Source organism: Aegilops tauschii, chromosome 5 (assembly GCF_002575655.3).
Source record: "Aegilops tauschii subsp. strangulata cultivar AL8/78 chromosome 5, Aet v6.0, whole genome shotgun sequence".
In the NCBI taxonomy this organism is placed as follows: Eukaryota; Viridiplantae; Streptophyta; class Magnoliopsida; order Poales; family Poaceae; genus Aegilops; species Aegilops tauschii.
In genome coordinates this window covers 321,668,384-321,692,687 of record NC_053039.3, presented here as the reverse complement: position 1 = coordinate 321,692,687, position 24,304 = coordinate 321,668,384, and the positions used below count along the sequence as shown (strand labels likewise).

At 45.5% G+C, this 24,304-nt stretch overlaps 1 protein-coding gene across 1 annotated transcript; it reads right to left on the bottom strand.

Moving 5' to 3' along the window:
• Positions 1-3,623: 3,623 nt before the first annotated feature.
• On the bottom strand, positions 3,624-5,533 carry LOC109753302 (protein STRICTOSIDINE SYNTHASE-LIKE 10). The gene is made up of 3 exons (XM_020312210.4): positions 5,083-5,533; positions 4,713-4,985; positions 3,624-4,394 (listed from the first exon to the last, which is right to left on the bottom strand). Exons 1-3 carry the CDS (start codon positions 5,376-5,378, stop codon positions 3,923-3,925), a joined length of 1,041 nt encoding a protein of 346 aa, XP_020167799.3. The 5' UTR covers positions 5,379-5,533; the 3' UTR covers positions 3,624-3,922.
• Between the last annotated feature and the right edge of the window lie 18,771 nt (positions 5,534-24,304).

Here is a 24,304-nt window from a genome sequence, read left to right as displayed (position 1 = left end):
TCACTAGGGAGGTGATCACGGGTATATACTATATACTTTATATACATGACACATGTGGTGACTAAAGTCGGGTCAGCTCGTTGAGTACCCGCAAGTGATTCTGATGAGGGGGCTGAAAGGACAGGTGGCTCCATCCCGGTAGAGGTGGGCCTGGGTTCCTGACGGCCCCCGACTGTTACTTTGTGGCGGAGCGACATGGTAGGTTGAGACCACCTAGGAGAGAGGTGGACCTGGCCCTGGTCGGCGTCCGCGGATACTTAAAAATAACACGCTTAACGAGTTCTTGGTATTTGATCTGAGTCTGGCCATTTGGTCTATACGCACTAACCAACTACGTGGGAAAGATATGGGCACTCGACGTCGCGGTATCAGCCGAAGCCTTCGTGACGTCAGCAACTGAGCGGCGCGCGCCAGATTGGACCGCGTAACGTGACTTCCTTTGTAATGGAGGTTGCTAGGTCTGCTTTCGGCCGCCCACGCAACGTGCAGGTGTGCAATGGGCGATGGGCCCAGACCCCTACACGCTTAGGATTAGACCGGCGTGCTGACCTCTCTGTTGTGCCTAGGTAGGGCTGCGACGTGTTGATCTAACGAGGCCGGGCATGACCCAGAAAAGTGTGTCCGGCCAAATGGGATCGAGCGTGTTGGGTTATGTGGTGCACCCCTGCAGGGAAGTTTATCTATTCGAATAGTCATGTCCCTCGGTAAAAGGACGACCCGGAGTTGTACCTTGACCTTATGACAACTAGAACCGGATACTTAATAAAACACACCCTTCCAAGTGCCAGATATAACCCGGTGATCGCTCTCTAACAGGGCGACGAGGAGGGGATCGCCGGGTAGGATTATGCTATGTGATGCTACTTGGTGAACTTACCATCTACTCTCTTCTACATGCTGCAAGATGGAGGCTGCCAGAAGCGTAGTCTTCGACAGGATTAGCTATCCCCCTCTTATTCTGGCATTCTGCAGTTCAGTCCACCGATATGGCCCTTTTACACATATACCCATGCATATGTAGTGTAGCTCCTTGCTTGCGAGTACTTTGGATGAGTACTCACGGTTGCTTTTCTCCCTCTTTCCCCCCTTTCCCTTCTACCTGGTTGTCGCAACCAGATGTTGGAGCCCAGGAGCTTGACGCCACCGTCGACGACGACTCCTACTACACCGGAGGTGCCTACTACTACGTGCAGGCCGCTGACGACGACCAGGAGTAGTTTAGGAGGATCACAGGCAGGAGGCCTGCGCCTCTTTCGATCTGTATCCCAGTTTGTGCTAGCCATCTTATGGCAACTTGTTTAACTTATGTCTGTACTCAGATATTGTTGCTTCCGCTGACTCGTCTATGATCGAGCACTTGTATTCGAGCCCTCGAGGCCCCTGGCTTGTATTATGATGCTTGTATGACTTATTTATGTTTTAGAGTTGTGTTGTGATATCTTCCCGTGAGTCCCTGATCTTGATCGTACACGTTTGCGTGCATGATTAGTGTACGATTGAATCGGGGGAGTCACACCCCCATGGCGCGCCCCTCTAGGCCGGCCGCCTCCTCCCCTCCTCCTTTATATATGGGGGCAAGGGGGCACCCCAAAGCACAACAGTTGTTCTCTTAGCTGTGTGCGGTGCCCCCCTCCACAGTTTACTCCTCCGGTCATAGCGTCGTAGTGCTTAGGCGAAGCCCTCACATCACCATCACCGTCACCACGCCGTCATGCTGACGAAACTCTCGCTCGACCCTTTGCTGGATCAAGAGTTCGAGGGACGTCATCGAGCTGAATGTGTGCTGAACTCGGAGGTGCCGTACGTTCGGTACTAGATCGATTGGATCGCGAAGACGTTCGACTACATCATCCGCATTAACCTAACACTTCCGCTTTCAGTCTACGAGGGTACGTGGACACACTCTCCCCCTCTCGTTGCTATGCATCTCCTAGATAGATCTTGCGTGAGCGTAGGAATTTTTTTGAAATTGCATGCTACATTCCCCAACAGACACACCATCGATCGGGGCGACGATCGGGCGTGAGAGACATTATTCCTACTAGGGTACATCGTCGCCGCCACACAGCCCCAAGCGAAGATGCTAAACCAAACAAGAACAAGAGTAGGGTCCCTGCCGCCGCCATGGGGTGTCCTCCGTACCTTCACGACCCAAAGACCATCAAAGGTAAGGCGGACCGGCGAAGGCGCCGACAGGAGAATAGGAAAGTTTAGTTGCGTGAGAGTCGCTTCTTGGAAAGGAGGAAAACTATGTTGATCCTGATAAAAACTAGAACCACACTTCAGTGTTGATTGGTAGTTCCACCTTCCCGTGAGAGATAGAAAGGCAGAGGGCAAAGAAAGCCAGTCAATACTCATATACCCGGCAGTAAGGGCCTCTCCAATGCAGACCCTCAAATCGCCCCCAGCCGTCCATACCAGGCGGTCCGGACGTGTTTTACCATCCAATACGGGTCTGTCCCCGAGCTGGTTCGGATGTCTGAAATCCTGCAAATCGGAACCAAACAAAGGAGGGCTTTGCGGGAATTCGTACATCTACATAACAAACCAAAAACCGCCACGTACCCTCTCCTCTCCGTCCGAATGGTGGAAGCCACTAACTGTTGTGCTTAGCGGAAAATTAGTTTAGTGTTTTGCCGGAAGGCTTTGAAACCCTTTAGCGGAAGCCACTTTGTTTCATTTTCTTCTTCAAATGCTGGGTGCAGAAAGCTACTAGTTCATGCATTAGTATCAACTCATGCATTAGTATTTGGTGAAAGGCTGCCCTGACACTTGGTGAAAGCTTTTGCCAACACTTGAACACTGGGATTAGTAGCTTCCGCCACTTGATGAAAGGCTTCCGCCAAAACGTGCCACTTTTTCCTTTCAAGTGCTTGGTAAAATGAGAGTTTGGTGAAACAAAGCTACTGATCACACATTAGTATTATAATAATTAATGCATGATTCGGCGGAATGGAGTCTTATTTAAGTTAATAAAAACTTACATTTGAGTAATAGCGACGGATGACCGATTTCTATATCAATGTCCAGACACCGGTCCACACTGATTCAGAGAGGGGAATTTTTTCTAAAAGGATCACCTGCCCAATGCAATTGACAGAAAAAATCACACTTGGATCAGATTGACAGAAGAGACCAGTTGGACCATGACGGCAGACGCGCTAGCCAACAAGTTGCGCCTGCCGCCACAGGCCCAGGCACCACACAGCCTCAACCGAGACGAGGAGAACAGAAAAGTTTAGTCGCGTGAGAGTCGCTTCTTGCGAAGGAGGAAAACTATGTTGATCCTGATATAAAAACTAGAACCACACTTGAGAGTTAGATCCGTAGTTCCTCTTTTTTTTTGCTGAAATTCCGTACTTCCTCGTTCTGGTACGAGATAGAAAGCCAGAATAACCATCCGAATCCAGGTCATATAATTGCTTGATGCTCAAGAGCGGGCGAAGAAAGCCGGTCATCCGGCAGTAAAGCCACATGGGCCCATGGACGTGGCCTCTTGCATGGCGATTGATTGCACTGGCAGAGACCAGCGGCCATCTACCTGATCCAGGCGTTTTCTTTGACCTCTGCTACGCCTACTACTACTTCAGTACTCCTGGCCTACACCGCACCTGGACACAGTGTTTAGGCAATGAAATGAATTGCACCTGCACTGCATGCACACCGAACAACTACCCATTCAGAAAATATCTTTCAAAGAACGCACATACGGTACGTAGTACTAACGCCATCGCAACCACACACTGATGCCATCACTGCGAGTCCATACACACGCACATGTGCGCTACGCATCACGTACACACATTACACTACATCACAAAAGTGTCGCGTACAATTCGTTCAGAGCACATATTCAATCAATGGCGATCGATGAATTGAGAATGACGATCGGCGTTCGTATATATGAAGCCGCAGCACTGCACTAGTGTCTTTTGAGCTCGCCGGCGTAGGGCGTGTCGACGGAGCCGACCCAGAGCGTGCCGTTCCGCTCGCCCACCTCGCTCACCGTCTCGAAGCTGAACCCGCCCAGCGCCTCCTCCACGGCGCCGTCGCGGCCCACCCTCACGGCCACCGTCGGCGCGGCGACGCCGTCGTCGCCACCGTGAGTCAGCGCCACCCAGTACCCGCCCCGCCCGTCCGAGCGCACGTTGTCCGGGAACCCCGGCAGCTCCGCGAACGTCTCGTTCGTGCTGGCCTTGGGCCCGCGCACCCAGTACCGGCGGAGCTCGGACAGCGCCGTGTGCGACACCATGACGTGCGACCCGTCCGCGCTGACGGCCACGCCGTTCGGGTACGACAGGTCGGCGTGGAGCACGGTGACGCGGCGCGTCCGCGGGTTGTACCGGAGCAGCCGCCCTGTCTCGTCGCCCAGGGCCACCACCAGTAGGTACTCGCTGCCATGTACACCAGGGAGACCGTCATGCATATGACCTCTATAAAAGGTATACTGCATCGTAATAACTTTGCAAAAGCAAGACAAAATTAACTAACAGCCTGGTCAATCAAGTATTTCCTTTTTGTCTCAAATTAATCATAAAATATATTTTAATATTTACTACCCATCCGATCCATTCGCCATGGAGTACTAATTGACGCTGTTTTAGTACAACTTGCATAGGAGAGAGTATATAACTATATATATTCGTAAGTATCGATGAATTTTCTGCTTTGGTCAAATATAAATTTTAGTATATGTCAACAAATTTATGTACCTCCTTCGGTATGTGGTGCTGCTGTCCGTGAAATAGACGTCGCCGGTATTCTGATCGACGTCCAGGCCGTTGAGGAAGTTGAATGGCACACCGCCGGCCTCCGTCGCCACCACCTGCGCCAGCCCGCCGCGCGCCGGCACCCTCATCAGCCCCAGGTAGGCGTCGGCGACGTACAGGTCGCCGGACTTGTGGTGGAACTGCAGCCCCAGCGGCCGGCCGCACACACTCTCCGGCACCACCAGCTTCTTCTTCGGCGCGCACATCCCCACGCTCCTGCACAAGACACCAACGCACATAGGTGTGCAAAGGTTATAATCGCTACGTGCGTGCATGTGTGTATGTACAATGGATGCACAAGATCGATGCTTGCCTGTGTCTGGAGTTGTACGCGAACTCGGTCCAGCCGAGGCGGCGGCCGCGCCACTTGAAGACGCGGCCGTCGGAGACGCCCGCGTAAGGCCCACCGCCGCGGCGGTCGAAGGCGAGGCTCTCCGGGCCGGACACCGGCTGCGGCAGCGTCATGAGGGCGAGGCCGGGGTCCATGGACTTGGTCTCGTAGGATGTCTCGGCAGCGGGCGCGGCGGCGGATGCCACTGCCATGAGAGGCAAAACTAGAAGCACTACAAGAAAGGAAGCCGCATACAAGGGCAGACAAGAGTACGCCATGGCCTCCAGTCGCGTCGTCTTCTCTCTGCGTGTACTGGCAGCGTCGAGCTACTTGCTAGCTAGCGCGTCTAGCTCACCCTGCGGAGTGCGTTAATGGCGGCCGCTTGGACTCTACTATCTCAAATGGTATAGGTGCATTTATAGAGAGTTCGCCCTACAAAATAGTATTCCCTCTGTTTTTATTTAGTTCACGTATTAGATTTGACCGAAGTCAAACTTCGTAAAGTTTAACCAAATTTATAGAAAACAATATAAACATTTATCATATCAAATCTATATGATGTGAAAGTACAATTAATAATGAATCTAATGATATTGATTTGTTATTGGATATGTTAATATTTTTGTTTAGAAACTTTGTCAAAGTTTACAAAACTTGACTCTGATCAAAGCTAATATACGAACTAAACAAAACCGGAGGGAGTAGTACCCCCACCCAGACCAAATAAAAGCTGGTTGATACGAGTGAGGGCATCTTCAACCCAGATCACCGAACGAACGTCATCAAATGTCCACAGACACATCCAGATAGGTTTGCGGACACCTTCACCATTCAATCGTGTACCTCAAATTCAGACTGTGAGATATGACTGAAAGTGAGCCAATTTAACCACCCCGAAGAGCTTCCCCTTGTTGAGGACGATTTGTGAGATTTTGGGTGCCCGGATAAGATCGTACCCACTTGATGAATCACGTTGGATGGCTAAAAGTGTCCGGACCATCCAGTCCAAACATTTGCGGCGTTTTGTAATCCGTGTTGACAATGCCCTGAATCTTGTGGCCGTCTTCATGTTTCAAGCTCCTAGATTCCAGTCAGAGCCTAGATATATTTGGTAGACCTAGAATATGCAATACATACACAACAAACTCCGAACATTAGTTAATTTTCACTATCATTATAGTTTATGAACTTTATTGACTGTTTTGTCTTCTGAATCGACTCTGTAAGATCTCTTTAAAAAATAACTCCAAGTACAATATAGATGGATATAGGCACAAAAACCAGATATAGGCACAAAAACCACCATCACACGCGCACACATACATAAACTCGCAGAACATGCTGAAGTTGGAGTTGTGAAACTTCAAAGGATGTTTCGTTCAATATCACACTGGAAGAATATTATAACTTAATGAGATACACATGGCGCCAAACCATCCAACCATTGTGGTTTTATCCCTGCTGGACCCGGGGTACGAGAGGCGATACATCCACCATCTTAATCATCAAAAAAATATGTTTGATTCTCAAACATTTAGTGTATTTCAATCAAATTCTGAAATTTTAGTATATTTGTGACCCTACTTAAGAATATTTTGAACATCATTTAATATTCACTTCAATACAGATTGTTTCCTAGACATTATTGATGTGTTCTCTCGGGTATATTGTATCTGATTGTTAGTATATTATATGTATGCATGTATATGTTATGAAAATATTGTTCAAGAACATTCTAACAGTAGTAATATTTTTACTCTCCCTGCGTCTGGGTTATTTGGTACCCTCGTATTTGTGTCAATTTTGATCATGAATTTAACTAATAAAATTGAATTATATGCCACAAAAGTTACATCGTGAGAATCCTCTTTTGAATATAAATCTTATAGTATACCTTTTTTGTGGCATATACATACAATGTTTTGTTAGTCATACAAATTGTCAACACTTGATCCAAAATGTGAGGGGTCACAAAAGAAGTACTTTACAAACGTAAAGAATTTTCTCATATATGTGGTCAAGAAAGTTGACCGCGGAAAATCAACATGGAATTGAATGGCTGGGAGCATACAATACAATAGTGGTGGTACCCAGAGTCCGCCGGATAAAATCACACGTGTATATGTGTACATAGTAATGGTGTATGTCTACGTCGTATACATTATTTAAATCGTTACGAACTTTCTGAAACTAACAATATACTCTATTTAGTACTTGTTTATATACTATATTTAGTGGTACTCCCTCCGTAAACAAATATAAGAGCGTTTAGATTACTAAAGTCTTATATTCCTTTAAAAAGGGAGTACTAGATAGGTGTACAAGCTAGCGCTAGCGCACTTCCCGTGCGCCCACTCCATGTCGTATACTCGTCTTGGTAGTTAATTATTTGTCCACGCGAGAGCATGCGGTCGTCAACATCCATGTTAGCATCACATTTATTTGAAATTATTCTCACAGGAAAGAAACATATTTCAGAAAATGGAAACAGGGTGCAAACTATCTTCATGGCATGAGTAGTAAACATCACGGCAGAAGGACCTGCCACTGGCAGAGTACGAATTAAAATACGAGAAACAGACATATCACCATACGCGCGGCAATTAAATGCCCGAGGCCGATATATAGGACGCCAAGTCGAGATGTATCACAAAACGAAACAAGTTGCAGCTAGCAACAATTGAACCACTAGGCCAATGTCACGTCAAGCCTGCACAGAATGCCGGCAGCAGTTAGAATTAATGGAGTCAATGAACATGAAGCCACTTGATAGTATTATTATGTGGTACAGTATGACTTTACATATATATATATATATATATATATATATATATATATATATATATATATATATATATATATATATATATATATCAATCAATTAAAAGAAGAACAAAATACGAGTTAACGTTGGCTGAGAGCGGCGTTTCGGAGGTGCACCTGAGTGAACATTAAATTTTAAAAAGATACAAATACATTTTAAAAGTCTGATTTTTTTACACATCAAAGATGAGAGACTTTTCAAGATTTTTGCAAATTTTTGTGTTGAGATGGCATCCGACGAGGTCGGTAAAAAAAACAGAGCTTAACAAATATCCAAAGTTGAGACAAAATCCGAGCTTCGGTTTTTTATTTTTCGTAGCAAGCTCCTCAGATGGCATCTCATAGTAAAACTTTGCAACCACCTACTCGCAGAATCCAACTAGATGAAAGTATTTTTAGACGCTTCTTCACCGCGAGAGCCGCCCTCGCCTCCACGTCCTCCTGTAAGGACTCAAAGGAGGACCATCTGGAGCTCCTCATACTCTAGATCGGTGTGGTAGAGGGCCACGCCTTCATTTGAGCCTCCGTCGCTAGATGCTGCTGCATCGCCACCTCGCCCACTAAATTGATGTCCCACAGCAAGGACGGAGGCGGTGAGGGCATGGGGGTGGCGGCGGTGAACCATCCGGAGAAGAGGCCGGTTGCGGCCGGCTCCGGTGAGGGCGTCGGGGATGGCGGCACCAACCCAACTGGAGAAGAGGTTGGGGCCGGCTCAGACGAGGCATCCATGCGCGCTCATCATGGTGGTTCGTACCACGCCGACCGCAAGCTCGATGTACGTCAGCATGACCTGTACGGTTTGAAGCCAGCGACCGTTGGCCAGCGACGCACCGAGTGCGAGAGTGTGGTTGGGGGCATAAAATGGGGGAGGCCGGAGGCGCCAGAGGGAGAGGATATTTGTGTGGAGGGAGAGCTAGTGGATAAGACAGATGGGGATTATATAAAAAGACACACTCTCCCTCCTTTGGGTCGGGCCACATTTGTGGCGCGGACCTAGTACAAGACGCCACTGCTACCATTCACTTGTGGCGATGGGACAAAGTTACACATCGCTGATAATTTTGTGTACTTGTGAGAACTAAAGAATGATCTTTTAAATTAGGTGAAGAGAGGGCTGAGTTATTTATTAACTCCTTAAACTGCAAAAGGGGCACTTTCCATTTACATATCTGGGACTGCCATTGGGCTTAAGTAAAGCAACTGTGGAACAATGTCTGCCTTTGGCTAGAAGAATTGCAAAGGAACTGATGGGTCTAGCCTCTTTCATGACACAGGCTAGCAGATTACTTCTTGTGAAGTCCATCCTTGCCTCCTTACCATTGTTCTTCATGTGTTGTCTTGACTTGACTGAAACCATCAAAAATTAGATTAATAAATACCTCAGACCCTGTCTTTGGAGAGGCTCTGACATGGAAGATCATAGGCCAGCCATGGTTGCTTGGAGTGTGGTCTGCAGACCCAAAAATCAAGGAGGGCTAGGAATTGCAAATTTGAGTGTTCAAAACAAGGCCCTACTCCTAAAGAATTTACAAAATTCTTTAACAGACAGGACATTCCTTGGGTTAATCTTGTATGGGGATCTTATTATGCTACTGGCCAGCTGCCTGGTGAGCAGTTGGTTGGGTCTTTTTGGTGGAAGGCAAATCTTAAACTGGTGGGTTTATATAAATCTTTGGCCAGATGAAGCCTAGGAGATGGAAAATTTGTATTTTTTGGACTGATCTTTGGGCATCAGATTGTTTAATGCACTACTTCCCACATTTATTTTCCTTTGCCAAAGAGAGTTAGATTACTGTGCACCAAGTTGCTGAAACAGAATTCCTAGAAGACCTCTTTTTATCGGCCTCTCTCAGTCTAGGCCTTTGAAGAATTTCAACACATGGAACTCATCTATGATGATATTAAGCCCTCAGAACACATGGATTGTACTGATACATGGAGTTACTGTTGAGGAACGCAGTATTTCAAAAATTTACCTACGATCACGCAAAATTTATCTAGGAGATGCATAGCAACGAGCGGGGAGAGTGTGTCCACGTACCCTCGTAGACTGAAAGCGGAAGCGTTTAGTAACGCGGTTGATGTAGTCGAACGCCTTCGCGATCCAACCGATCCAAGTACCGAACGCACGCACCTCTGTGATCAGCACACGTTCAGCTCGGTGACGTCCCTCGAACTCTTGATCCAGTTGAGGCCGAGGGAGAGTTCCGTCAGCACGACGGCGTGGCGACGGCGTTGATGAAGTTACCGGCGCAGGGCTTCGCCTAAGCACTATGACGATATGACCGAGGTGTGTAACTGTGGAGGTGGGCACCCCACACGGCTAAGAGAATACTTGGTGTGCCTTTGGGGTGCCCCCTCCCACATATATAAAGGGTGGAGGAGGAGGAGGCCGGCCCTAGAGGGGGCGCGCCAAGGGGGGAGTCCTACTTGGACTCCTAGTCCAAGTAGGATTCGCCCCCCTCCTTCCTTCCACCGGAGAGGGAAAAAGGGGAAGGGCGAGAGAGGGAGAAGGAAAGGGGGGGGGGGGCGTGCCCCCCTCCCTAGTCCAATTCGGACTCCCTATAGGGAGGGGGCGCGGCTGCCCCTTGTGGGATGCCACCCCTCTTCCCTATGGCCCATGTAGGCCCATCTTCCCCCCGGGGGGTTCCGGTAACCCCCCGGTACTCCGGTTAAATGCCGGAATCACTCGGAACCATTCCGATGTCCAAATGCAACCTTCCAATATATGAATCTTTACCTCTCGACCATTTCGAGACTCCTCTTCATGTCTGTGATCTCATACGGGACCCTGAACAAACTTCGGTTCATCAAAACACGAAACTCATAATACAACTCGTCATCGAACGGTAAGCGTGCGGACCCTACGGGTTCGAGAACTATGTACACATGACCGAGACACATCTCCGGTCAATAACCAATAGCGGAACTTGGATGCTCATATTGGCTTCTACATATTCTACGAAGATCTTTATCGGTCAAACCGCATAACAACATACGTTGTTCCCTTTGTCAACGATATGTTACTTACCCGAGATTCGATCGTCGGTATCATCATACCTAGTTCAATCTCGTCACCGAAAAGTCTCTTTACTCGTTCTGTAATGTATCATCCCACAACTAACTCATTAGTCACATTGCTTGCAAGGCTTATAGTGATGATCATTACCGAGAGGGCCCAGAGATACCTCTCCGATACACGGAGTGACAAATCCTAATCTCGATCTATGCCAACTCAACAAATACCATCAGAGACACCTGTAGAGCATCTTTATAATCACCCAGTTACGTTTTGACATTTGATAGCACACAAGGTGTTCCTCCGGTATTTGGGAGTTGCATAATCTCATAGTCTGAGGAACATGTATAAGCCATGAAGAAAGCAATAGCAGAAAAACTTAAACGATCATTATGCTAAGCTAATGGATGGGTCTTGTCCATCACATCATTCTCTAATGATGTGATCGCGTTCATCAAATGACAACACATGTCTATGGCTAGGAAACTTAACCATCTTTAATTAACGAGCTAGTCAAGTAGAGGCATACTAGGGACACTCTGTTTGTCTATATATTCACACATGTACTAAGTTTCCGGTTAATACAATTCTAGCATGAATAATAAACATTTATCATGATATAAGGAAATATAAATAACAACTTTATTATTGCCTCTAGGGCATATTTCCTTCAGTCTCCCACTTGCACTAGAGTCAATAATCTAGATTACATAGTAATGATTCCAAGACCCATGGAGTCTTGGTGCTGATCATGTTTTGCTCGTGAGAGAGGCTTAGTCAACAGGTCTGCAACATTCAGATCCATATGTATCTTGCAAATCTCTATGTCTCCCTCCTTGACTTGATCGCAGATGGAATTGTAGCGTCTCTTGATGTGCTTGGTTCTCTTGTGAAAACTGGATTCCTTTGCCAAGGCAATTACACCAGTATTGTCACAAAAGATTTTCATTGGACCCGATGCACTAGATATGACACCTAGATCGGATATGAACTCCTTCATCTAGACTCCTTCAATTGCTGCTTCCGAAGCAGCTATGTATTCCGCTTCACACATAGATCCCGCCACGACGCTCTGCTTGGAACTGCACCAACTAACAGCTCCACCATTCAATATAAATACGCATCCGGTTTGTGACTTAGAGTCATCCGGATCAGTGTCAAAGCTTGCATCAACGTAACCGTTTACGACGAGCTCTTTGTCACCTCCATAAACGAGAAACATATCCTTAGTCCTTTTCAGGTATTTCAGGATGTTCTTGACCGCTGTCCAGTGATCCACTCCTGGATTACTTTGGTACCTCCCTGCTAAACTAATATCAAGGCACACATCAGGTCTGGTACACAACATTGCATACATGATAGATCCTATGGCTAAAGCATAGGGAATGACTTTCATTTTCTCTCTATCTTCTGTAGTGGTCGGGCATTGAGTCTGACTCAACTTCACACCTTGTAACACAGGCAAGAACCCTTTCTTTGCTTGATCCATTTTGAACTTCTTCAAAACTTTATCAAGGTATGTGCTTTGTGAAAGTCCAATTAAGCGTCTTGATCTATATCTATAGATCTTGATGCCCAATATATAAGCAGCTTCACCGAGGTCTTTCATTTAAAAATTCTTATTCAAGTATCCTTTTAGGCTATTCAGAAATTCAGTATCATTTCCGATCAACAATATGTCATCCACATATAATATCAGAAATGCTACAGAGCTCCCACTCACTTTCTTGTAAATACAGGGTTCTCCAAAAGTCTGTATAAAACCATATGCTTTGATCACATTATCAAAGCGTATATTCCAACTCCGAGAGGCTTGCACCAGTCCATAAATGGATCGCTGGAGCTTGCACACTTTGTTAGCACATTTTGGATCGACAAAACCTTCTGGGTGCATCATATACAACTCTTCTTTAAGATATCCATTAAGGAATGCAGTTTTGACATCCATTTGCCAAATTTCATAATCAAAAAAGGCGGCAATTCCTAACATGATTCAGACAGACTTAAGCATCGCTACGGGTGAGAAAGTCTCATCGTAGTCAACTCCTTGAACTTGTCGAAAACCTTTCGCAACAAGTCGAGCTTTGTAGACAGTAACATTACCGTCAGCGTCAGTCTTCTTCTTGAAGATCCATTTATTCTCTATGGCTTGCCGATCATAGGGCAAGTCAACCAAAGTCCACACTTTGTTCTCATACATGGATCCCATCTCATATTTCATGGCCTCAAGCCATTTCGCAGAATCTGGGCTCATCATTGCTTCCTCATAGTTTGTAGGTTCGTCATGGTCAAGTAACATGACTTCCAGAATAGGATTACCATACCACTCTGGTGCGGATCTTACTCTGGTTGACCTACGAGGTTCAGTAGTAACTTGATCTGAAGTTTCATGATCATCATCATTAGCTTCCTCACTAATTGGTGTAGGAATCACTGGAACTAATTTATGTGATGGACTACTTTCCAATTCGGGAGAAGGTACAATTACCTCATCAAGTTCTACTTTCGTCCCACTCACTTCTTTCGAGAGAAACTCCTTCTCTAGAAAGGATCCATTCTTAGCAATGAATATCCTGCCTTCGGATATGTGATAGAAGGTGTACCCAACAGTTTTTTTGGGTATGAAGACACGTTTCTCCGATTTAGGTTCGAGCTTATCAGGTTGAAGCTTTTTCACATAAGCATCGCATCCCCGAAATTTAAGAAACGACAACTTGGGTTTCTTGCCAAACCATGGTTCATATGGTGTCGTCTCAACGGATGTAGATGGTGCCCTATTTAACGTGAATGCAGCCGTCTCTAAAGCATAACCCCAAAATGATAGCGGTAAATCAGTAAGAGACGTCATAGATCACACCATATCTAATAAAGTGCGGTTACGACGTTCGGACACACCATTACACCATGGTGTTCCAGGTGGCGTGAGTTGCGAAACTATTCCTGTAACATCCCAAAATTCTAAATTTTGGAATGTCATATTACATAAATAGATCTGATTGATTGTTTGATTGTGGTGTGGTCGCTTGTGTGAAATTGAGTGAAATTTGAAACTTTTTGAAAGTTGAATGAGAGGGAATAAAATGACTTCCCAAAACTTTCACTTTGCTTTCTGATCTCCATGAATTCAAATTCATTTCGTCACAAAACCCTGGAGAGAAGATGACATGACTTCTTCCATTTAAATAAATGAAAAGGGTTTTGAAAAGATTTGAATTTTATTTGGAAATACTTTCCAATTCAAAAACTTTATGCAACTCAATGATTTTCATGAGAGAAGATAAAATGACTTCTTCAAAACATATGAAATATGAGTTGGGAGTTTAAAAGGATCAAATTTAAAGTCCTTCTGGAAATTCTTTTTCAATTTGGAGTTATTTGGTTTTATTCAAATTATTTCTCTCCAAAAATAAAATATATGGAAATTAGGGTAAAATGATTCTCTACATTAGAAAATTGGAGAGAAATAAATTTGAATTAATTTTGATATTTTAAAATGATTTTTTATTGGGTTTTATTGTAGCAGTAGCACTGTTTGAATTATTTGAAATTTTATGGATTTTATTAGACTCTAGAAAAATGTTTATGTCGTAGAAATTTTTTTCCTGAAAATTTTGATATATTATATGCCTACATAATTTTTTTTATTTCTTTTTGGTTTTATTCTTTTTGTCTGACTATTTTAAAAAAAATCTCCGGACCGGGCCAACCGGGCCGAAGCCCAGCCAGCCGGCCCAGCCCAACCGCAACCGCCTCTCGCCGGGAGTCCTCGTCCCGCACGGCGCCGGCGAAGCCATGACGCCGCCGGACTCGTCCTGAGCCGCCGCCCCCCTGAAGCTATAAATAGCCGAGCCCCGGGCCCCGCGCCTCACGCGTCGAGCCACCGCCGCCGTGCCCTCGCACCGCTGCTTGCCGCCCGCACTAGTGCCGCTGCCGCCGAGCCGCCGCCGCCCGCGCTGCTGCCCCGCGCCGCCGCGACACCTCCCGCCGCTGCCGCTGCTTCCGCCGCCCCGCGCCGCGCTCGCCGCCGTCTCCGCCTTGCGTCGCCGACCCCGGAGCCGCCGCCCGATCCAAGTCGCCGCCGCGCCGTCGCCTCGCCGGAGTAGCCGCCGCCGCCGGTTTATTTTCCTGAACCGGTATAACCGCTAAACCCGCCCGGTTTTATTTTATTAGTTCGGTTTTATTTTATTAGATCGGTTTAGTTATTTAGGTTAAGTTAGTTAGCGGACGATCGTTCGTTAGGTTCGGTAGCGAACGATTTTCGTTCGTTAGGTTCTATTAGCGAGCGTTCACTCGATAGATTTTTCTTTTTCTTTTCGGCCAGGGACCCATCGGTGAATATTTTATTTACAGATTAGCCCCTCGTTTTCAAACGGTCGCAACTTTTCACTCATTTATCCAAATCCAACAAAACCAACGCCCACTTCTTCGTTATGTTCCCCTCTATCCATATAATCAACTTGAACATGTTTTTGAAAGTTTTAAAATTTGAATTCAAACAGATTTGTATTCGAACTTCGTTTGATCGTAACTCGAGTTTTATAACTCCGATTTAGTTGATTCTTTTTGCAAATTGAAGCTCTTGACCTAAGATTTCTGATAAGGCCAAATTCACTTTATTTTGGTACTGTTAGAAATTGTTTTCTGTTGCAAGAGTTATTTGCTTGTTTTTGACGTTTTCCGAGATCTTTTCTTCAATTCTTTTGCATGAGTGCTTATGTATATAATTGCTTGCTTACGATAGATTGACTGGAGTGTGACGAGTAGAACTATCAGGAGTTATGAGTGCGAATCATCTTCATCAACAGTACGAGCCAAGTTCACACTTTGATCATATCCCTTTCATACCCAGTTTTTATGCATTAGTTTCAACCCTCGAACACTACATGGTTAGGACTTGATAATATGTGGGTATTGGGAAGTAGTTGATGAGGTAGGAACCTATTGTCCTACATTCAAACCCTAGGAGTTACTTCTACGTTATGCTCATACTACTCTGCTAAGCTCGTAGACGTGGATTGGTTGAGTGATTCATGACAGATGTGAGAGTTATTATTTAATGGTTTACTTAAGGTGGCTACTTTAATACACATCTGGGTGGAATGGTAGGGGCACCCCGGAGCACCCAGTGGTCTGCCCGGGCACCTAGAGAATCCAGTGCTTGCCCAAGGGGATCCTGGAGGACCCGTGTGATCACCCTATGGAATGCCACCCAGGGTCAAAGGGATCATAAGATTATTCATGCTAGAAACTTCCGTGTGCAGCCACAAGCTATTATGGGCTCTAGCATAGTTGAGTAAGTTGAATGACCTCTTTCAGTGGTGGGCTAGCAGATGTAGGGGAAAGTAGGTGTAACTGTCCACCCAGAGTAAGGAGTTAATGTTTCTGAAAGACCGTGTCTCGGTCATCCATTTCTCAAACACCTTGTAGAGTGAGAAATCCAATGGAGGAGATTGAGTCTTGTGGGGAAAAGTGCGCAAACCTCTGCAGAGTGTACAAACTAATCATGGTTAGTCGTGTCCCCGGTTATGGACATCTTGAGTATCTGGTTCTTGAGTTATCATGTTGATCTCAAAACTGTATTTAATTAATTTGATTGGGGTTAATGATTCTTATTTTGGGATTGAGTTGGAGGAACCTTCTCAATAATTTTTCAGCTTATTTTGTAGTTAAATAAAATATATTCCTTTGATGTAGAAAAAATGGCTTTTCGCAAAAACATTATAACCATAGAGCCTCCACCAGCCAAATATGCATGTAGTGATAGCCATTATTCAGCATTGCTCTACAGTGTGAAATTGCCAGTACATTCAATGTACTGACCCTTTGTGGCTGCAACGTCTCATGCTGCAGGAATCTTACGACGAGTAAGTGGTACGTTAGGGTTATGATTTCTACACTCAACTTTGCTATTGGTGTTGATGGGAATCCACAACCTTGTTGTTACTTCCGCTATTTGGATTGAGGTAATAATATTTACGTTACTTTATAGATGTGATTTACCTCTGTTATAAATCCTTGAGTACTATGTGTGTCAGCATACCGATCCAGGGATGACACTTAAGCACAGAGACTTGACCGTCTGAGGTCGGGTCGCTACAAGATGGTATTAGAGCACATGTTGACTGTAGGACGTGACCCTAGAAACTGGCAAGCCCATAGGAAAGATTTTCCCTACAACTTCATTTTCAAAAAGATCTGTTACCTCTCTTCTTTTCTGAGCTTATTCAAATATCCCTTTTTAGTTAGACTATACCCCTTTCCCCTTTTGACCACACGAAGATTCGGCTGATGAGACCACTCCAAGAAGTACAAGATATCGGACAACTAAGACCACTTCGGAATGAAGAGGATTTTACCGTGCATTATAATAATGGAAACTACAATGGTTGAAGATTCCGAAGACTAAGAGAATTTGAAGGCTCTGAAGAATTTCCAGATTGGTATGACCTAGGAAAGATACCCTTATGGAACTAGTTAGACTATTGAAACTGTCAATACCCGAGATCAATGTGTGTCGGAGAAAGGCCGGAACATGGAGCATTAGAACTCAAAGTTTTTGTCAAGACAACCCTAAGACAGGAGATATCAATTATGGAATGAAAAACTCATGGCAGTAACATGGGCATAGACACGGCTAACCATGGTGTTATTGCCCGCTTATGCTATTGTCACCGTGCGGAGTTAAGCATGCAAATGCATGGAAGGATTGGATGGTAGAAGGCTGATGGAGCATCTGTCAGCAAAGGATGCAGTTTTAACCTTAGCAGGTGCATCGCCAGGATCTGGAGTATTACATGAAGAAATTTTAGAGGGACCTTTAGGAAGTCATATTTGACAAGGAGGCAATTCGTGAAGAACTCAGGAACCAGAAGCTGAAAGTAGCCAAGCTGGAGGAGCTAAAACCTCGAGATACCAGAGATTTTTCAGGAACTGAAGGACAGTAGGACCATGGCTCATGCCAAGGATGTTGAACCCAGAAGTTTGGAACGCAACTTCAGAAATAGTAAAGGATGTCACTAGAGACTTTGCGTCAACAGAGATCTGGGAAAGGAACTTGAGAAGGATCGGAGACATGAATAAGACCTGAAGAGTTTGGTGACTTTGAAGACTTATTGACCTTTGGAAGACCAAACCCCTGTTAAATACTTACGTTAGATGCGACGATTGTGAGCTGTCGTTTGTTTGATGTTTTTCCGACAGCCACAAATAAAATCTGTCTTTTCAAAACTATTGTTTGTGTTGTGTGTATGCCTCTCTATCTCTCCTATCTCACCCCAAACCCATGGACCCAATAGAGGATGAATGGAGATGAACTCACAATTACGGGACCGATAAGTCAATGGAGACGAACCAATGGATTCAGAACATGGAGGATCGCATGAAGAATAACACTATAGCCGAAAAGGATATGGCCCATCATGCCCTTTAGTACTTTGAAAGAGGTGCTGCTACTTGGTGGAGGTTGTACCAAACCATCAATGGATGGCCAAGAGTAACCGCTTGGGAAGAATTTAAGTTGACTCTGCTAATGTCTCGGCTTGTGTCCCAGAAGTTGAAGCCTTATGGAAATGATATGAAGAGACCTTGTGCATGTAAGCTCTATGGAGAAATAGGACACAACCATAAGGAACACAAGGATAAATGCCCTAATTGTGAAGAAAGTCACCCAGCTGAAGAATGCCCCACTATGCACGTGACTTGTTTCCTGTGTGAAGGGACTACCCACTACCCTGCTCAGTGTCACATTTACCCTATGGTACAACAAAACATCCAACAGAAGAATGAAGCAATGAAAGAAGCCCTCAGGGAAAGTTTTGAGGAACCAGTGAAGAAGGACATTTATCACGGTATTGCACAAAGGAAAGCCAAGAGTACCTGGAGGACTTTCCGATGGAAGAAGTGGAGTTTGATCCACAGGAAATGGAAGTATTGATCAGAACGAAGAAATCCAGGAGGAAGAAGAGAAAGTTTACCGGGAAGAACCAAATCTCTGTAGAGAAGGACCCGAGTTACATCACCTGTTTCAAGTGCAGAACCTTGGGTCACTATGCCAATATGTGCCCAGGAAAGGAGCCAAGAAACCAAGGAGTAGGCACAATCACAAATAAGGCCCGAGATTTGTCGAAAGTCATTTGTTTATGTTGCAAAGAAGTAGGACATGGTGCTAGGGAATGTCCAGAACATAAGGAAGCCTGAGCAGAGTACTTCAGAATTTTGATACTGGAGTAAGGAATGTAATAAATAGAGAAGTAAGGACCCTTATTTTTAGGAGAAGTTAAATTATGTAATGGAAATGCAGGAGATTGTAATAATTTGAGAATCAATAAAGTTATCATCGTTGGTACTGATTGATTTTATGAGTTGTTACCCTATGAAGCAAGAGTTTGACCATTTTCAAGGATATGAGAAATATGGTCTATGGACGAATTTGTGCATTTCAAGGGTGGTAGTATCCTGTGAGGGCGCTGGACCCCTGGAAAGGATAATGATATTCCACGAAGTGGACTTCGGACAAAATAAGGAGTTTTGTCTCGATATGTGGGGTATCCCCAGGAGTATGAAGAGATGAAGTACTATTGGATATAAAGGAGGTATAATGTTGGTAATATGGAGCAATTGTAACTCCATGATGAGTCTGAGTAATCGCGTCTGAGTTTGGTACCAATAGAAGGAAGAGAGACACTACACTGAGATGGATTTAAGAATGCTAGGAAGTTGGACGTTGGAGTAATGATCAGTTGCCCCGATAATGAGTTCAAGGTTTACCAGTGACGAGATGGGCCATAACCCACAGGCCCCAGGACCTGCAGAGAAGCAAGCACACTCTTGCTGAAGGAAAAACCCTAGAAGAGATTACGACCTTACCTACAGACGATCTTATAGGAGTTTACGCAAAACCTGAGAGTTGTGAAGGAACGATAGATGCTTTGTTCAGCTTGCAGAATCAATGGATATATCCGAACATAGTTCGTCGACAAGAGAAATTCTGCAATGCCTGTGAGGATGACCGAGTGTTAGTGTCACGACCGGTTTTCCAATAAAACATTTATTGAGAAACCGATCCCTTTTACGGACCAGTAGAGAAGAATTCCTTCTTACTGGTAGACAATTTCTTGATTACAGAAAAATCCAGGAGTACTAAATATAATACAAGGTTGAGCGGAGGCTGCTCAATAATTTATTACAAGCACGCCGATAATATACATAAATGCGGATATGACACAAGGGGGTATGGTGGCATACTACTGACTCGTAATAAAAGCGGTGGTGGATATGTCACAGTGAAGTGGGTGACATGACTCCTGAATCTAACAGCTCTTCGAGTGTCGGAGTGAGGCTCGAGGATTCTTATTATGGGTGGCGGAAGCGTATATAATACAAGTGACCAATATCCAGGATCGCACGGGACTGACTGGGACTCCTCTAGGCGTCGGACTCACTATCAAACTCTTCATCCATGAGATCGCCTTCGTCAACATCTGGCCAAATCAACAAGCCAGGTGAGTACTATGAAAGTACTCGCAAGACAGTTTGGACATAAGATATAACAAATGTAAACATGATGCATATGAACAAATTAATAATGCGCACTCAGACAATAAAATAGCTATGCATGGGAAATAAAAAGGAAGTCGGGCGGTAGTCCTCCCGAAATCCCAATGTAATACTGAAGGCCAATCGAGTGTCTGAATGACTCCTCGAAAGGATACAAATAAAATAACAATGCCGCAGTCGGGCGTCAAAGCGACACCACATAAAGGGCTTATAATGGGATATAAATGACAGTGCGCGCCACAGTCGGACGTCTGAGCGACATCACGTAAAGGGCTTATAGCAAAAGTAAATATCAAGAGTGCCACAGTCGGACGTCTGAGCGACATCACATAAAGGGCTTATATCAAAAGTAAATGACAAGAGTGCCACAGTCGGACGTCTGAGCGACATCACATAAAGGGCTTATATCGAAAGTAAATGACAAGAGTGCCACAGTCGGACGTCTGAGCGACATCACATAAAGGGCTTATATCGAAAGTAAATAACAAGAATGCCACAGTCAGACGTCTGAGCGACATCACATAAAGGGCTTAATACACATAACTTGATATTCCAGTAACTCATGAATTTGAATCATCTCAAGGATATACTTAGGTACGAAATAATAAACCGGTTAGTCCATCCACAGGAATAACATTCAACGGAGTTTACCACTCAAGCTTGTTAACCGGGGATTTCCACGGAGACTGACACAGGGACTGACATGGATATGGATATGCTGGCCACGGTCTTTGACCATGGACATGATGACTCGGAAGGATTTGACTCTGCAGAGTTTGTACTATTTAACCACAGCCAACGGATTTCAGTAGTCACAAGGGACTAGTTCCGTTTACGGTGTTTTAGGAGAAACACGTCTAACCAGTACACACCCATTCAACATTCCGTTGCCAGGAATCACCCCAAGCAACGTTCAAGAAAAACCTTGAGACGGGGAGGCTACAACCTCGCGTAGCATGGGATCAAATTTATACCGCGCGCTCTAAGGGGTGCCCCCCTCTCGGTCCCAACCGGAAACACCCATGCCCCCTGACCGGATGACTGGCTTTAATCCAGGGCCATGGAACCCTCATCCCGGCCCCTCTATTTGGTGTGTACAAGGAAAGAGGTTAGCAACTTACTAAACCGTATTCTTTGCAAAAAACATGTGGCAGTACGAAAGGGGACGAACGGTAAGGTGACTCGGTCCACGTTAACGTCGGAGTTTATCGGATGACATAAGACTGGCATGCTACAACAATACCATCTTACTACCTCTCATGTCACCACATGATCAGGTCATCTCTCATCAAAGATCACAGTGAGCTTCGAAGCACACGGTTAGTTGCCCTTGCTTGCAACGAAACACTTACCGATGCTCATATGCCATGCACAAACCATTCAAGCAAACATGCAAAAAACTCATCATATCAAAGGTTCAAACATGCTTGCCTGGTTCAGAGAAGTCGGAGTCTAGCTCGGCGAAGTTCGCGGCCCCGTCACCTCCTCCGGAACCTACGGTATAACGAAACCGTATACTAACGTGAAAACCGTTGCGTGTATAAAAATTGTTCCAAATTTTTTCCAAATAAATACTATAAAAAACTAGACAAAAATACAAGACTGACAGAAAAAGAATCAATCAAAAAGCATCTTTTATTAAAAAGATATAAGGGTTTTAGTCCAAGGACTAATCTGTGATGAAACATAAAAGATCCAGGGACTTGTTAGAGAAAACAGAACGGTTTGGTATGAAATACGTTAGCCCAAAGAGAAAACACATTTTGCCCGAAGGCGCTTTCAGAAAACGGTTCGAAGAAGAAAGGAGAGAGGCTGACGGGGGGTCCCACCCGTCAGGTTCAAAACTTCCAACAGAGCTCGCCGGCGCCCGAAGGCTGCGGTGGTCGCCGGCGTTGAACCACGGCGAGGCAGAGTGATCGGAGGGTACCTACGGGTTCAGGGTGTTCCTCCGCGTCGGTGGGTGGTGGACTTGACCGTCGGAGAGCACCACGTCGACGGCGACACTATATCCGGCGGACGGTGGTTCGGGTGATGGTGGAATACTCCGGTGGGTGTCGCAAACTCCAAATTGATACGCGGGTCAGAGAGGTGGATGCACTAGGAGACTACTGGCATGAGCTGAGAGGTAGGGGTGCACGCACGGGAGTGAATCGCGCTGGATCCCGAAGCGGGTCGAGGCGGCCGGTGTTGGGGAAGAAGACTTCCCCGGGGGCTGCCCAGTGGCTTGGCGTGGTACTAGTGGTGTGTAGAGATGGTGCGGGTTCGAGTTCGAGCTCGGGGCCTCCTTTTATAGGCGATCCGAGGGGGTGGCCGTGAACGGGATAACTCCGGCGAGCAATTACGGCGAGGCAGAGGTTGGGCAGGGGGTTTAGGTGGATAGGCATCATTGTGGAGGATCACTGGCGCCGTTTCTCTGCTCAAACCTCGGTCGGGCTGGCGTAATGCACTGGCCCTCGACGGAACGGCCGTACGGGCACGGCGGCGGCAGGGAGCGCGCTCCGCGCCTTCCAGTTCACGACGACGCACCTGCAACATGCACATGTGAGTGGACGGCCACGCGGTGGCCTCTGGTGGCTTGGGCGGCACTGGACGGCGCCGTCCAACGCTGCGCCTCTCTGGCAGCCGCAAAGGGCGCTGCTGCCGTCGCTCACGGCGTGGCGCACCTCCACCAGCTCGTCGCCGACGCCCGCAAGCTTCCAGGCGATCGTGCGGCGCAGGGATAAGAAGGAGGCACAGGGCGCAAGGCGCCACCGCGGCTACTGGCGAGATCGAGGAGAGGTTCTGAAGAAAACGACAGCGGCTTCTGAAACTGTTTACTGAACTTTCTGAATTTGACAGTAACAGTGCACGCCAGGTGTTTGATGATATGATTTGGCATGAGGAAATTTTTTTCTGGAGCTGGGACTTGGTGAGGTGACCTCTCGATGCATCCAGAGGCTGCCTGAATTTTCTCAGATTTTTAGGAGGAGAAAACAAATGAATTTCATCAAATTTGACAAATTTGGTCCAAACTTGCAGCAAGCACAATTTGAAATATTTGAACTTGAGACCAGTGGATCTTCATGGATTTTGGTTGAGGGCTCTAAGGACTAGCCAGGGAAATTGGTTTGGAGGCAAAACTCAAAGGAGAAATGGTAGTTCCTTTGTAAATCTCCAAGATCCATAGTAGAGGACAGAAAAAGATTCTGATAAGAAATAAATGGAAACAAAATCATGGGGGAGTTCAACTTGCTGGATTTGAAGTTTAATTTGACACAAAGATGGGGAATGGCTTTTGGGAGGGGATTTCCACTTAGGTCATGGCAAGAGGAGATTTTGAAAGGGGAAGAATCACTCCAAATGCCATAGGGCTATTTTAAAAAGAAAAGATTTTCAAGAGCTTTTTCCCAAATGAAAAACATTTGTGTTGAGCCAACACAAGATGGAAAACCTCCAAAACCAAAGATCAAGTTTTGGATGGAACCAAATAAAATACTTGTCATAAAAGAAATTTTTTGAGAGGGAGAGTTCTTTAGAAGAAAAATTTAAATACCCTGCTTCAAAACAAATACAGATTTTGATAAAACCAAAATAAAATTTTTGGGTGTCACAGTTAGAATGCGAGATTCGCTAAACCATATACAGGGTAATGATTTGGGTGCGGGATGGATTGATCACCATACCGACTACTCTTATTATTCGCTTTGCTATATGGGATGGTAAATATGAGTGACTTGCCTATGGTAGAGAGACGACGATATTAAACCTTGTTTAAGCCTTATAATGGTATTACAGTTTTCCCTTGTACAAGGCAATTGTTGCCAATCG

Coding starts and splice junctions, on each gene's coding strand:
- LOC109753302 (XM_020312210.4), bottom strand. CDS start 5,378: ATGGCGTACTCTTGTCTGCCCTTGTATGCGGCTTCCTTTCTTGTAGTG. Junction 4,986..5,082: donor GCGTACAACTCCAGACACAG/GCAAGCATCGAT, acceptor TGTCTTGTGCAG/GAGCGTGGGGATGTGCGCGC. Junction 4,395..4,712: donor AGCACCACATACCGAAGGAG/GTACATAAATTT, acceptor TGTACATGGCAG/CGAGTACCTACTGGTGGTGG.